Genomic DNA, 15,694 nt, shown 5'->3' with positions numbered 1-15,694 from the left:
AAACCTACAAAGAGATGTCGCACTCTCGTAGCGGCGGCGGACGATTTACAGCGCAAATCGACAAAGATGGACAAACTAAGATAAAACTAAAAACAATATTCCTTTCTATGAGGTTGTAGTGCTATTACCTGATATTAGTTGCTTAGTACCTTCACAATGTTTACTACTTGGTATAAGAGATATATTTATCGCTTACTACACCCTTGTCCCAAAATAAGTATTTTTTACAAATCCCACGGTACCAATACAAAACCAAAACGACCATAATATCCTTACTTTCTCAAATCACAATGCAATTATTCCTTGCTGAGATGATCAATGTATTTTTATTCCTTACTAGCAGGTTGTAATGTAATTGTCACATATTTGTTGCTTACTACCTCCAAAATATTTATTATTCGGTATAAGTGATGTATTTGGTGCTTAGTACACCCTTGTCCCAAAATAAGTTCATTTTTCACACATCTCACACGCACCAATACAAAACAAAAAGACCATAATGCACTTGCTTTCTCAAATGACAATGCAATTCTTGCTAAAAGAATTATTTTTTTTATTCCCTACTAGCATGTTGTAGTCCTATTGCTTGATATTTGCTGCTTAGTACCTCCATAATGTTTACTATTTGGTATAAGGGATGTATTTATTGCTTATTACACCCTGCTCGCAAAATAAGTTTATTTTTCACACATCCCACACATAGCAACCACTATCTATTTAATTTATTCATCTATTTTTTCTTTTCATCCAATCACAAACTTCATCCAATCATTTTGACCTACTTCCTTAATATCCATGCCTACCTAATATTAGAACGGAGAAAATATCTATTTTGTGACAAAGAGAATATCCTTTTTAAGAGTTCATTCTAGAAGCCCTATGCCTTATCCTATATAAAGCAGCTAGCTAGCTAGCTAAAGCAACTATCAGACTACCACACTACAATTGTATCAGTGAACTGCTATTGCCCTCCCAAGGGAAATATACTGGTATGTCAACTTCCATCCCTCTCCCTTTCTTCTTCATTCATGGTGTTGTGCATGCTAGGATAGGCCATCGTCCAATCCGGCCGCCGGTTGGGCTTCTTTCTGCTGGTGCCCCAGCAAAAGTCTCCTTCCGACGACAAAGCAATGCGCATCGACATGCAGGTGGACATGCTGCACACGTTGTGTCCTCAGAATCAATCACTCCTGTGAAGGAAGTATCTAGCTTTGAGCCCTCTGTGTGGGGGGACTTCTTCATCAACTATGACCCAAAGCCACTACAGGTATACATTTTTTTCATTTTCATATTGTATACATTTGCTCTATAGTAGAACTGTACAACTATTCTGTAGGCGAATATCATCTGGTTTTCTAGTCAACATAAACATATAATCTGATCTAGCAAGCATATCAAAAGATTGATGACAGGCCTAAAACAAATTTTGCCACCACGTTATCACATATAAAACCCGTAGGAATTAATATCTCTGTTCTTGTTTACTTGTCACTTTAACCACCTTTTGAAGTTTGGACATATTTATCGATCACTACACGGTTACGAAGGTGATAATTCTTATTTTGCATATGTTACCATATGCATGTAGAAGAGATTACATATCCCACCAAGATATGGGTTTTTTGGTTGTTTCATTGGAAAAAGTTGATTACATGGGTATGTGTGCATGGTCAATGGTGACCAATAAATAAAAATGGCGGGAGTAATGCTGGCACATGTTTAACGTCAAACACGCTCTGGCTGCTTATGCCATGCAGGCAACTTGTTTACAAAGATCCCAATTTTTCCAGATAGGAATCAAAACCACATACAAAAAATTGATTTTCACTGGCTGACACGTTAAGACGCTTGAGTGCAAAAGATTTTTGCTCAAAAAACAACAAAAATTCCAAAATAATAAAATTCTAGAAACACTATCTTGATCCAATACAAGCATCGTGGCAATCGATATGAGATGACATAATTAAGGAATAAGGACGGGATGATGCAAGATAAAGAGTCACTAGAGGTCGGGTAGATTGATGAGCATATTTATTAGGCTTCTCCTTTTCACAAGTGGCCCTATTATGAGGCCGACGTGTCAAAGTAGGATTGTTTTTATAGACAGCTCTAGGTATTTTCTATTAAAAATACGATTTTCTCAATCGGGCCTTTAAGATGGGCACCTAAAAGAATGATCCTATTTTTATACGCGCCTCCTTGGAAGCTTACCTATGAAAATTGACTCTCACAGTAGAGCCTTGACCAGAGAGCCTACGCATTTTCACAGGTAGGTCTTTTGTTAGGCCGGCTATAAAAATATAGGGGTTGTTCATGAAAATAGTTCTTTGTGGCATGGGCAATTACTCTCTCCAATGTTTCTCATTTGGTATTCTGACGTGCAGATTTCCAACAAAACTTCAACTACTTCAACTAAGACTTGACTTCTATAGTAAGAATGGCATATTTTAGCTGTAAAATCAATGGCAATATTCACATGACAAATTATATAATTAATACTTCTCTATCTATTTACGTACTTTAAAAAAGTTTGCAAGCACTCATTATAGAACGGCACATATTTGGAAATTAAAAGGATGGAGGGGTGACATAGTTCACATTTTCCTAGTGGATCAATGGAGTTTTATCATATTTTTTTATTACATTTGATTTAATGCTGCTTTTGGCAAGAAAAAATGTGGTCAAATCCACAACAGACCAACAAGTTATCTAAAAGGAATGTTTTATTTCAGGCCTAACTATTCGTTCCATTATTTCTTTCATTTGATACTAACAAATCAAATTTATGCATGCAAATATACAGAGATCAGAGGATTGGATGATGGAAAAGGTTGATAAACTAAAACAAGACGTCCGTATACTATTTGAGACGCACAATGATACAGCCAAGAAAATGCACTTAGTAGATGCAGTTCAACGTCTTGGAATAGATCACCTGTTCCAAGACGAGATAAACAATGCAATAAGTGACATCAAAGAAAGGGAATTCACTAGCTCTAGTCTCCACGAGGTTGCTCTCCACTTTCGCTTACTTAGGGAGCATGGCATTTGGGTATCTCCAGGTACTAATAAATACTGTAAGAGATAACTTGCAGAGTGATTTTCATAAAATTGCAACTTGGTCAGAACTATCTCACTGCAACTTTTACTATGTATTTTACAAACTACAACAACGCCAAACAAGTTTATTACAAAATACACCCTTCATTTCTATAAATATGGTCAATCTTAAAGAAATTTGACTAGAAAAAAAGTCAAACGACTTATAATATGGAACGGAGAGAGTAACAATTTATCCACTATATGCATATGATAGATAGGCCCAATTTTCAATAGTGCCAGTATTTCTTATATTGGTGATGACTTACATATACAAATTTTTGCATTTTTCTCTGGATCACAAATTTTAAGTCATTGTATTGTAGGTATTCATTCATTTTCGTAATTATGGTTGTGCCAAACAACTTTTCAATATAAGTCCAAATTAGAAGATATAGATAAAAATTAGTCAATAATATCCAATGTATTAAAAAATTGTAGAAAAATGAATCTAGTCTCTTTTGGAAGGAAAAATCCACATTTAATTTAGCTGCCTTGCAGATGCATTCAAAAAAATTCAAAGGAGAGGATGGGAGGTTCATCAATAGAATAGCTGATGAACCGAGGGCATTATTAAGTTTGTACAATGCAGCTCACCTCCTTGTCCATGATGAGCCAGAGCTTGAAGAAGCTATGTCTTTTGCAAGGCACCACCTCGAATCAATGAGGGGTGGAGGTAGGCCCAAGGCCCCTCTAGATAATCAAATCAACCGTGCCCTACACTTACCATTACCAAGAACCTGCAAGAGAGTTGAAATGTTGCATTATATGCTGGAGTATGGACAGGAGGAAGAGCATATTGTGGTTCTTCTAGATCTTGCAAAGCTGGAATTTAACCTTTTGCAGCATGTCCACTTGAAGGAGCTCAATGCTTTTTCTCAGTAAGAGTATTTCTTTGCTTTGGCTTTGTACATGTCTTGTGGATGTAGAGACCAGGTTTATTTATTTCCTTTATCTAAAAGAAGAGTATTTCTTTGTTATGTATATTTATATTTATATTTATATTTATATAATAATAATAATAATAATAATAATAATAATAATAATAATAGTAATAGTAATAATAATAAGTAAATGTATACCATGAAAGTAATTGACTGTGCCCTTTCAAACAGAAACTAACCATCGTAATAATCTAAAATCTGTGTATGCACACGATACAACTACCAAAATATGTTTTTCGACGTTCGTTCTACAGTTAGTAAAGATAATTTAGAGAGTATGCAGTTAGTAAGCATTTTTTTTCAAAGAAAGCTCAATAAAAACCTATTGGAAATGATTTACTCGTAATACCTAAAAGGACTATAATTTGAGCTATGTAGAAGTTGATGTGTAATCTCAACTTATGAATAGTAATGAAAAGTATCAGAGGATTTAATGGCTTTTACTTTCAAGGTGAGATGTGGCTCAATACATCTTGAGCTCTATAGCAATTATGCTAAGTGGTTAATTCTGAATACACATGACATGTGGATAGCTATGATCAAAGTAAGGGAGGAACCCATAGGCTATTGTATTTCAGATGATCTTAATCAATACATGTCGATATTTTAGCTCTGACTATATAGGATAGATAGATATAGATACGTGCAAAATTCTGGAGAGACGTTGTGTTCCATCAATGTACTGAATGGTAAATACATAAAATGTGTACCTTGTTTTAGACAAATTGACGCTTTGTTTGTGCAACCAATTTAACGTTAATTAATCACAAAATACATGTACAACTTTATGTTTTGTCCAGAAGTAGTCATTATATGTGATGTTAATGAGGTGGTTAGTGTATCCGAGTTTAGGTGTCGCTTTATCCGTAGTTTCAAGTAACAATAGAAAATTAAGGTTTATACTACTATATAATTTGTCCACTCTCAAATAAAAAAGAAGGATGGCTAGCCTGCAAGGAATATCTGAATATTTTATCAATCTTTGTCTCAGCATTTGCAGCAGCAATACAAAAGAGACTTTTATGCGGCTTTAAACATGCAATACACTAGAGACATATACTGAACTAACTAGCAATATGGCTCTTCATGTTGTTAGTCTTTTCGGTATGCCTGATATGCTATGTACATATTATTACTATCATAAATCAATTAATACACATTGCTTCTAATCTATATATCTTAAATATACTACAAAATTAAATTAAGCACCTGAATCGATCAATCAATTTAATTTGCAGGTGGTGGAAAGATCTTTATGGATATATCGAGCTAAGTCATGTTAGAGATTGTGCAGTGGAGTCATATCTTTGGTCTTATGCGTTGTTCTATGAGGAAAACTTAACACTCACACGGATGTTCCTTGCCAAGATCATTGTATTCATTGTCCTTATGGATGACACATATGATGATCATGCCACCATCAAGGAATGTAGGAAGCTGAATGAAGCCATACAAAGGTTCGATTAATTAATATGTCAAAAACAACAGGAATTAATATCCTTCATCTCAAGCCACCAATTATAAGAGAAATCAAGAAAACCGCATAACAAATTCTATTTAGAAGTTCCAAAGATTCGCAGAATATTATCATATGTTAGAGGTCAGGCTTTTTCAAAATAGAAAGGTACAGATTATAGGATGAGAAGCCCTAAAAACAACAATAAACCAAAATTTAACTATTCTACGCCTATAACTGTAAAACTGAATCAATTAAAACTTCTAAATGCTATGCATGACCGTGTGTTATAACCTCATATACTTGAAGTAATTTCTATGGATATATGTAGAGAGATAGAGAGAGAAAGAGAGAACATGCTACCCTCGATCCTCTGCACCTCTCCCACAGTGGGAGTCCCACCCCCTCGTTAGCTACCGTCTGCCCCTCCCATGCAGATCCAATATTTTGAGTATTTTTGGAAGACCCTACCTATACTTTTACTTTTGGATGGGATGGGGAGGAGATCAGTTGGGATGGTTGTCTCTGACACGTTGTCTAGATGGCGAAAAGCTGACACGGAAATAAGGAAAAAGTTTAGGAAATATTTTCAGTCTGTTTATTCCACTAATAGGCACATGCACATTTTTCATCGTAACCACTACAAAGCATTAACGTGTCCCTATGAAGATGGCTGATGCCACTTAGGGTCATACAGCCAAAGAAAACTTTTTTTATAGATAGCTCCTTATGAAAATCGCCTGTGAAAATAGGTCTATTAACACAAATGGGTCTCGTAATTTGAAAGTGGGGTAATTTTTATGTGCGGATCTCATAAGAAAAAACCAATAAAATTGATTTTTAAGGGCACTTCTATTAGGAAACCACTTGTAACTCTTTCCTATGATGTCGCCTCATGACAAATGTTATGTGACAGTTGTAGTTATTATTCAGATGCTGTAGTTAAAGTTTTTCTATTTTAGATAGTATATGGGATCAAAAGTTCATTATAAGAAGCTCTTGGGTCTACATTAGAATATTTTGTTACGTACGTCGACGGGGACAATTTCTATAAAACAATATAACGCTCGACAAGGTTTATAACTTTCTCGTTGAAAGTTATTTCATTTAAGATCATTTAGGAGCCGAAATATTCATTACAAGATTCGAAAACTACTTTTTAAAATAGGATGATTTTACAAACAGATCTTTATGAAGTCGAAAGTTTTAAAATTCATAGAAAATACACCTTATGTCCGATTGAATTAATCCAAAGTTTTATGAGATTCTTACAATATTTCCTTAAATATGACCTAGTCAATTGTTTTTTCAATATCTCCTTTATTATGATCATTCACAAATGTCAAGTTGCATAACACATCAAATCATATAGTGGGAACTTGGCATAAGTGAACAATGATATTAAAAAAATATTGACCTTACAAAATTAATGAAAAAATTGTTGGGATCATATATAACTTTAGTTCACCTCAATCGCATTTCAAATGAATACCGTATAAATCTTTAAGGTTTTAATATGTGTTACAAGTTTAAGAGAGTTTAAATTAGAATACCAACGTCTATTTCATACTAATTAACAAAGTGCTTCATATGTAAGATGGTAATAAGTAAGATACGCGTGAAGGGAGAGATCCCAGATTTGAATCCTACATACTAGATGCATCTTTTGTGTGAAAAAATTGCAGACTCGTGACTATTAAAATATGAAATACTTTTTGCACCTACAATAATAAGACTTGAAACTCAACTTAAAATAAAAAAAAAATAGATTTGTTAACATGCAGTTGTGCAAACGACTAGCACAAAAATGTCGATTTCTAGCATAGTTCCAAAAATGGGGGTACCAATTATGTTGCAACCGCCTATAAAAGTAGTTTTCCGAGCATTCAGCATTCCACCTCTAATTCTAGAGCAGCAAAACATGCGAGTTTTTCCAACTACTACTATGCAATGACCAAGCAAAGTACCGCTCATGCATACACATGTATTCTACTGTCATTCTGTCAAGAAACAGCTAAGACCAACTTTTAGTTAATTAAATCTGATATGTGAAACTGGAGGTAGAGCTAGCTAGCTACAGCCACCAAAGGTAGCCGGCAGTAGTATTCTTGTTATCGAGCTGTTGCTACCAGCATGATAGGAAAAAGCAATTTCCATGAATCCGAGCTACTTAGAGCAAATTATTAATGACAAAATGAAAATTCATTTTCAGATGAAAAAATAGGCATAAAATGCCTCAATAATTTGCTGCACCCTTTCGGTTGCTAGTATTCGATCCTGACAACACTACAATTATTTTATGGCCAGAGAAGCATATTTTACTTTTTGATGTCCAATGCACCTAAACAATTAATCTGAGTAAAGCACAATTGAAAAACCATATTGATCCTCTAGCTAAATAAATTTGTTGTACAGTTACCATCGAATTTATCCATCAATATCCATCTTAATTAATTATGGTCACTTGTTTCACACAATGTTAACACGTCTTTCATTCGAGAAATATTAAACATCATCAGACCACTTTATTCATCACTGGTACATGGAAGTGTCCATTTGAGCATAATTTACAAAGTATTTCATTCAGTTGGTGGTTTGAACGCGATACATCCCTGTCAAACTAACTTTTTAGGCAAGATTTATTTACACTTGCCTAAGTAATTTCATGAAAATTCCCAATTGGCCTATTGGACAGATGGGATGAAAGTGCTATCTCAATACTACCAGAGTACATGAAAAAGTTCTACCGTGCACTGCTGAATTACTTCAGGGAGACTGAAGCTCAAGTAGAGGCCAGTGACAAATACCGTGTGGCGTGCATGAAAAAAGAGGTATACCAGTTATATATGTACAGCATCTTTCTACTTTTATTTCGTGTATTTGTTTAAATCTTCAAATTACGCATTGATCATTAATGGATTCTTATTACTGTATATTATCGAGATGTATAAAGAAAAGATCGTGTGTACCAATGAAATTTGTCATGTATTGGTATAAACTTTCCACATTTATTATACATTCAATATAAGAGCATCACCAACAGTTCCCAAAATTTTATCCCCGAAATTTCTTGTTTAAATCACTAATGAGAAAATTTTGGAAATAGTATCTAGGGCTAACTTTTCACCAACAAGCCCAAAATTTTGAAACCATATTGAACATCTATTACCGATAGAAAATCATAATAATCCAGGTACCCTATACATACAGCTGTATGCTCAACATGAATTTGTTAAACCATACAACATGAATTTGTTAAACCATACCTAAACTATAACACACGTGCTTTTTCATCCTCACTTTGTGTAAAATGTTTATCAGTGTTGCTACACCTTGGACAACTAGATACGTAAACTTGTGTAACCCTCCCAGAATTAGCATGGTAGGACTAAACTTCTCATTTCCTACAGTACACACGTAGACTTCTATGCACTACCAGACTTGTGACCAACCCTACAGGTCAAAAATTTTAAGAAAAATACGGTTTATCCACATAAATTGTATTTTTGAGGGAACCGACAGGAATTGTCGATAGAAAAATCACCACGGAGAAATTCTATTTTCCTATGTGTTTAACACAGAAAAATTCCACTGGCGTCATGTTTTTGTCACCTGAATTTTGACGTGCGCTGTCAGAAAAAAATCATGTGGCACCATTAGAAAAAATGGCTCCAAGACAACCCCTCCCCCCCCCCCCCCCAAACAATGCATTCCACATATCCATAGGGATTATTGAACATAACTTTTTCAACACAATATGCAAATGAACTCATTTTTTTTACTGATACACAAGTGATAAAGCAACAGATAGACATGCACAACAATTCATTATCAAATTTTAAGGAAACTTCCAATTCACATCAACAAGAATCTTTTATTCACCACTGTAAGCTACCAAGTTATGGTACTACATGTCCTCCGGCAGCAATATTCCAAGCTAGATGAGACAATGAATGCAGATATCTTATCCCTCTTCGATGGATTTTTATCACTATCTATTTTCTCCTCTTTACTTGTCTTGGGAATGCTACAGATTTTGGTAAAAAAGATGCTGCTATATGCTTAAAAAGTTGTGGTTAATGAGGATACTGCAAACAGCATAATTTTGAATACATGTAAGTAACTGTCAGTCTAACAATTCCAAGGATATAAATAACTGATTAATCATATGGCTGCTATTTTCCTGCTTCAACGTTCTATACTATTTAGGGCATTCATATATTAGCCCAGTAGCATAAATGGAATTATCTGCCATATCAATCTAGCTAGCAGGAAGCACAATTAACCCGTAGCTTATACTTAATTTAATTGTATTCCAGCGGGCTTTACAAAAAATATATATCCTTCACTGATGCACGAACTACATATCTTTAACAAGATGGACAGGGACTGAAGACACACGCAAAATAATGAACTAGCTAGAGACTTTAAGTGTATACATCGATCTAAATATGTCGTTTTTTAATCATAACAATATTAGAAGAAACCAAGGGAAGGCCATGGTTTTTTCTACAATAGGAAACTATGAAGTCACAACCTCTGAGCATTCAAGCACCTTACTTAAAACAGTAGACAAAAACAAGAAAAAGATAAGAATTGTTCCATGATTTTGCTATATATCCGATAAATGCAGTAACCAGGTTCAGATATATCACTTGAGCGCAATAGGACTCTACACATGATTCAGAGGATCAGAGTATGCTAAGTTGGACTCAACACATGATCAATAAGCATATATAAGTACTGGTTTAAAATAGAACTTTCGATTGTAGTAATTAAATAAGACCAAGCCAGTGTATTGACATTCCTGTGTACCATCCCTCAACCCCATTTCAAATATGCATCCTACTTACGAGTAATAATAAATGAAGTGCTCCAGTTTTCGGAAGAAAATAATAGATATGGATCCCATCTCAGCATTTCATAATAGACTGGCTCTGGCTACAAGCAAACTAGCTAGTTTAAAGTAAAATAGATGCAGCAACCTGACATTAGTGTGGATACATTGAGACAACGCTCACCTCCAAAGATGGCTAGCTCGATCGGGTAGCCGGTGGGTGGTGACTGCCGAGGATGAGATGAAGGGGGTGGCCGGCACATGCTTGCCTTACAGTTGGTCGACCCCGAAAGCAGACGGGAGCACACAAGGATAGTCAAGTAGAGGAGGGGGGAGAGGCCGTCCACTCACCCATGAATAACTCGACAAAGTTAAACTTTAACTACGTATAACTTGCCCAAAACAATAATTGTTCGAACCGGGTGGAGTATCTCTTTGTTTGATGAGTATGGTAGTAGTGCAGTAGAATAATTATAATGATGTAGCTAACTAGTTTTTTTTGGCTAATTTAATTTACATGGGTGCAGTTCCAAAATCTATCCACATATTACCTGCAGGAATTTGAATGGATGCATCAAAATTACAATCCAGGATTTAAGGAGCGGGTTGCTTTGTCAACCCTGTCCATTAATGTGCCAGTACTATGTGTGACTACTACAGATGGCCGGGGTGATGCAGTAACGAAGGAATCATTTGAATTGGCAACAGGACGTACAAGTGCCGTTATAGCTTGTGCAAAGATTATGCGTTTCATGAATGACATTGCTGCATTCAAGGTATAGAGGCAGTAATTCAATTGTACTATTTTGGCAAAAAATTAAGAGCACTAATTCTATGTACTTCCCCAATTTATTGTGTTCAGATATGTAAGGCCGTGTTCGGAAATAAAGTTCTAACTTCTACTCTCTTATTTTCCATGCTAGCTCATGTTTTGTAAACTGTTGAGTGGTGCTTTTTTTAAAAAAAAATCTATATAAAAGTTACTTTAAAAATCATATTAATTTTTTTCAAATTTTTAATAGCTAATAGTTAATTAATTGCATGCTAATAAGTCCCCTGTTTTACGTACACTGGGAGAAGTTCCTAACCTAGTTTACGGAACATAGCCTAAATGTGTATGCAGTCTGGGATTGGATGCTGAATGTGGTCCAGCTACTTTATCACTTTACATTATGAAATTATTAGTGGAGAACTGAAATGTTATATGTATATAACTAGCTATTTCCTGTAGCATATAATATTGAAACAAAATTTGACAAGATGGAGGAAGTAACTTGTATTTTTTTTGTTTACACTCATGCAGTCTGGAAGAAAGAACAAAGGAGAAGCCACAAACACCGTAGAGTGCTATATGAATGAGCACAAGGTTACAAGCGAAGTTGCCTTAGACAAGATCGGATCAATGATTGAAAGTGAATGGAGAACCCTAAATCAGGTTCATTGTGATCATCACCAGCAGTTCCTTGTGGTGCAACGACTTATGAAATTGGCCATATCAGTGCCATTCTTTTACGATAACAAGAAAGATGCATATACATTTTCCAAGTATCTTCATGAAATTGTTGGGAATCTGTTTGTGAATCCTGTCCCCCTCTAGAACTGAGCTATCAATAATGCAGCAACCTATGTGCTTACACAATGCTTATGTAATTCTATCTCCGTCCTAAAATAAGTTCACTTTTCTATATAAATCTGGACATGGTCTATATCAATATTCATGTATAGAATGAAATTTATTTTGTGATGCAGGTAGTACTTCTTATGAATATACTCTATGTGTACGATGGTAACTAGTAAATAAAGATGCATGCCATCGTCAGAAGCGCATTGCCATTTATGTTGTTGGGCATGTAATCCTATCTTACTATAAAGTTATCCCCCACTAACTCCTTAAGCTTAACATGCAAAGATGTCACATCATCATCCACTAATAAGATGCCATATCATCATCCACTAATTAACAAGATACCACATCATCATCTACTAACAATCATCACATTTAAATATCATGTAAACATGTTATATTATCTATAACTTTATAGTTTTTATGATTTAAAATACAAGTATGTTAAATTATCATCCCACATAATTCACATAATGTTTCAATGTATATCTTTACTATGTTTTATGATATCCTACATACTTATATAGTTCATCCTCACTTAGTTAGTGCTTAAATGATTAATCTATGGTTCAAATTATCTTTCTCCTTTTTTTTCTCTAACTAACTCCTTAAGCTTAAAATGCAAAGATGACACATTATCATCCACTAACAAGATGTCACATCATCATCCACTAATTAACAAGATGCCACATCATCATCCACAAACAATCATCACATTTAAACATAATGCAAACATGCTATATATTTATAGCTTTTATAATCTAAGAGCTTTTCAAATACAAACATGTTAAATTATCATCCAGCATAATTCACACAATGTTTCAATGTATATCTTTATTATGTTTTATGATATCATATATACATTATAGTTCATCCTCACTTAGTTAGTGCTTAAATGATTAATCTATGGTCCAATTTATCTTTCTCCTTTTTTCCTCTAATTAAGTTATATCAAATCAATTGTTTTTAGCCTTTAGATAATTAATCTACGGTCCAAACTATCGCCCTACTTTTCTTCTTCCATAAAGTCATACAACCTTGCTTTTCACGTTTGAATCACCATTGTACATACGATTTAAATTTAAACTATCATAAACCACATTAATTTACTTAATCTGATGTTATCTAGCTATCTTATACGTTATTTTGTTTATTGCTATCATACTAAATTCCCACAACAATACACGGAGTTTCACCTAGTTATCTATGGTGTTTAATCATCTTCGGTCCCACAAACAGTCACTGCATCGACATGGCCTATTAGCTACCAGAAACTATTGACAATTAAATTTATTTCTTGAGGGTGGCCCAAAAAACAAAATCTGTTATGTTTTGCGTTGTTATTCCTTCTGTTTATCTATGTCGCGACGTATACTTTGTAATATCTCGTGCTTCAACAATAACTAGTAGAAAAAAGACGAGAAAACCTGAATTTTAAACAACTGCTCCCATGGGCCATCAAACGCCATGGAGGCATAAAGCTCATCGACCCGTGCAAAAATAAATTAGACTATTATGAAGTTCGGTAAAGTATTTACTACTCCCTCCATTTCATAATGTAAGACTTTCTAGCATTGCCCATATACATATAGATGTTAATGAATCTAAACACATACATATGTCTAGATTCACTGACATCTAAATGAATGTGGGCAATGCTAGAAAGTCTTACATTGTGAAATGGAGGAAGTATTAATAATAAAGTAAAGACGTAATGTCTGGACTATCACATTCCAATTTATTTTTCACGGCTCAGTAAGTGATAGTCCAGTCATCACGGTTTTACTGAACTCCATTGTAGCTCTTGGATAATTTTCTATGATCATCAGATTTCGATTAGAGTTTCCTAATCTATGGAGATTATAGATACCCCATACCCACATGGCATGGATATCCGACTGGATATAGGGGTACCATATACGGATAGAATATATTTAGTGAAGGACTCGGTTGTTATGTTAACTTGTGTACCAAGGAAGTACCCTGTAGTCCTAGTCGGTTACGATTGTAATTTACCTTTACATGTCTAGTCCGTAAGGAACATGGACTGTATCTTGTAAGTCAGGCTACTCCCCCTATATAAGGAGGGGTCCGGGTGCCTCTAGGAGCATAACTTTTCCCCCTGATCACACGATCAATAATACACTCGGCGGATCAATCCTTGGACAGGAGTAGGGTATTACTTATCATCGAGAAGACCTGAACCTGTATAAATCTCGTGTCTCCTAACCCATCCACTTTGCAGCTTGATAGCCACCCCCTTTTTGTATTGCCGAAATATTGTTTCGACAATTGGCATGCCAGGTAGGGGTTGCGTCAAGTTTTTCGCCAACTAGTGCGATGGGATTCACTTCGGGCATCGATGACTTCGCCTTCTTTCTCGGGCAGGCGTACCGATTCGGCAGCCTCGACTTCATTACCGACAGCTTCAGCAAGATCTCTCTTCTCGACTCGGATCCAAACCAGTCGGGAGGAGATAGCATCTCCGCCCAGTTTGGTCTCTCGGACTCGGTGGAGATCTATTCTAAGACCCTCCCATCTGAGTTGGCTTCAAACCACTCGGATGAGGTTTCTTCAACTTCTTCGCAGCCAGACCAAGACGGAGCGGCTTATCCATCAATCTTGATGCGACTTCCCGACGATCTAGCCGATGTTTTCACTACAAGGGCTTCTTCTCCCTGTAGGTCCAGATTAAACCCGGACTCGGCCTCGGTTCGATCTGGCTCCATGGAAGTCGGCGTGATACTTCAACGACTTGGATCTGTCTCCACTGACGAATTAGATGGCTACCTTAGCTCCCCTGGCGTCGACTCCTGTCAACCAACCGAAATTATCGACTATGGCGACTTTAACTATGAGTACGACTTCAACAACTTCGACGATTTTGGCGATCTTGGTGAAGACTGTGAAGATGACTACACTCCACTCTTTTTCAGCATTTTCATGGCCGACAACGAGACCGAGGAACAACGCCTCGCTCGCGAGGCTAACGAGCAGCGGACACATCAAGAAGCCAAGCGACTTAGACTGGAGCAGGAACGACGAGCTCAGGAGCAAGCAAGACTGCTGCATGAGCAGCAAGAGCGTGACCAACTGGCTCGGGAAGCAGAGGAGCGAAGACAGCGTGCCCTGGCATCTGGGCATCGAGCACGCGAGTTGATCGGCCTACACGACGTAGATGGAACACAAGTTTTTCGCACCCCACAACAGAATGCAGTCGCGGCGATTACACTTCTGGACATCCTTCTGGCGGCAACACCACCGAATAATGTCGCCAACATACTCAATTAGACGAAGACAATGATCGCCACAACTGTACCAGTCAGCTCGGGGAGTACTCGGACACCTACAGGCAGTCGGGTTCCACCTCTCCGATCTCAAGATTATCACCAACCAAGTCTTAGCATAGCGGGATCAAGATCTCATCATGGGGGCAGGGATCACCATGAACATTCCGTTCATTCGCCAGCCGACAGGTGTTGGTGGTTATTAAATGCCAATTCTATACCGCCAACATCTGCATAAAGTCCAGATAATAAAACATCCAACATAGTGATAGGTGTTAAATCTGACATATTCCACAAGTGTTGGTGTATATTTGTATGCAGATGATAAACCCCAAAGTTGGGAGCAAAAGCAGACTAAAAGTGAAGGAGGATGCATATCCATACAAGGAGGGGCTTTGAACTCCATCAAAACACTGAAGAATTAGCCCAAAACTTCGAGAATTGGAT

At 36.3% G+C, this 15,694-nt stretch overlaps 1 protein-coding gene across 1 annotated transcript; it reads left to right on the top strand.

The window, feature by feature from the left end:
• The first annotated feature begins 991 nt into the window (after positions 1-991).
• On the top strand, positions 992-11,933 carry LOC127772217 (alpha-copaene synthase-like). Its single transcript, XM_052298226.1, has 7 exons — positions 992-1,267; positions 2,804-3,062; positions 3,590-3,980; positions 5,282-5,500; positions 8,195-8,330; positions 10,864-11,112; positions 11,640-11,933. The coding sequence occupies exons 1-7, from the start codon at positions 992-994 to the stop codon at positions 11,931-11,933; spliced, it is 1,824 nt and encodes a 607-aa protein (XP_052154186.1).
• Positions 11,934-15,694: the final 3,761 nt, after the last annotated feature.

This window comes from Oryza glaberrima, chromosome 4 (genome assembly GCF_000147395.1).
Source record: "Oryza glaberrima chromosome 4, OglaRS2, whole genome shotgun sequence".
Taxonomy (NCBI): Eukaryota; Viridiplantae; Streptophyta; class Magnoliopsida; order Poales; family Poaceae; genus Oryza; species Oryza glaberrima.
Note: the sequence above shows the minus strand (reverse complement) of the source record. Positions and strands in the feature narration are given on the sequence as shown.

Excerpts from the sequence above, each read along its gene's own strand:
- LOC127772217 (XM_052298226.1), top strand. The coding sequence starts at position 992 with ATGTCAACTTCCATCCCTCTCCCTTTCTTCTTCATTCATGGTGTTGTG. Across the intron at positions 1,268-2,803 it reads ATGACCCAAAGCCACTACAG|AGATCAGAGGATTGGATGAT; the intron begins GTATACATTTTT and ends GCAAATATACAG. Across the intron at positions 5,501-8,194 it reads CTGAATGAAGCCATACAAAG|ATGGGATGAAAGTGCTATCT; the intron begins GTTCGATTAATT and ends CCTATTGGACAG.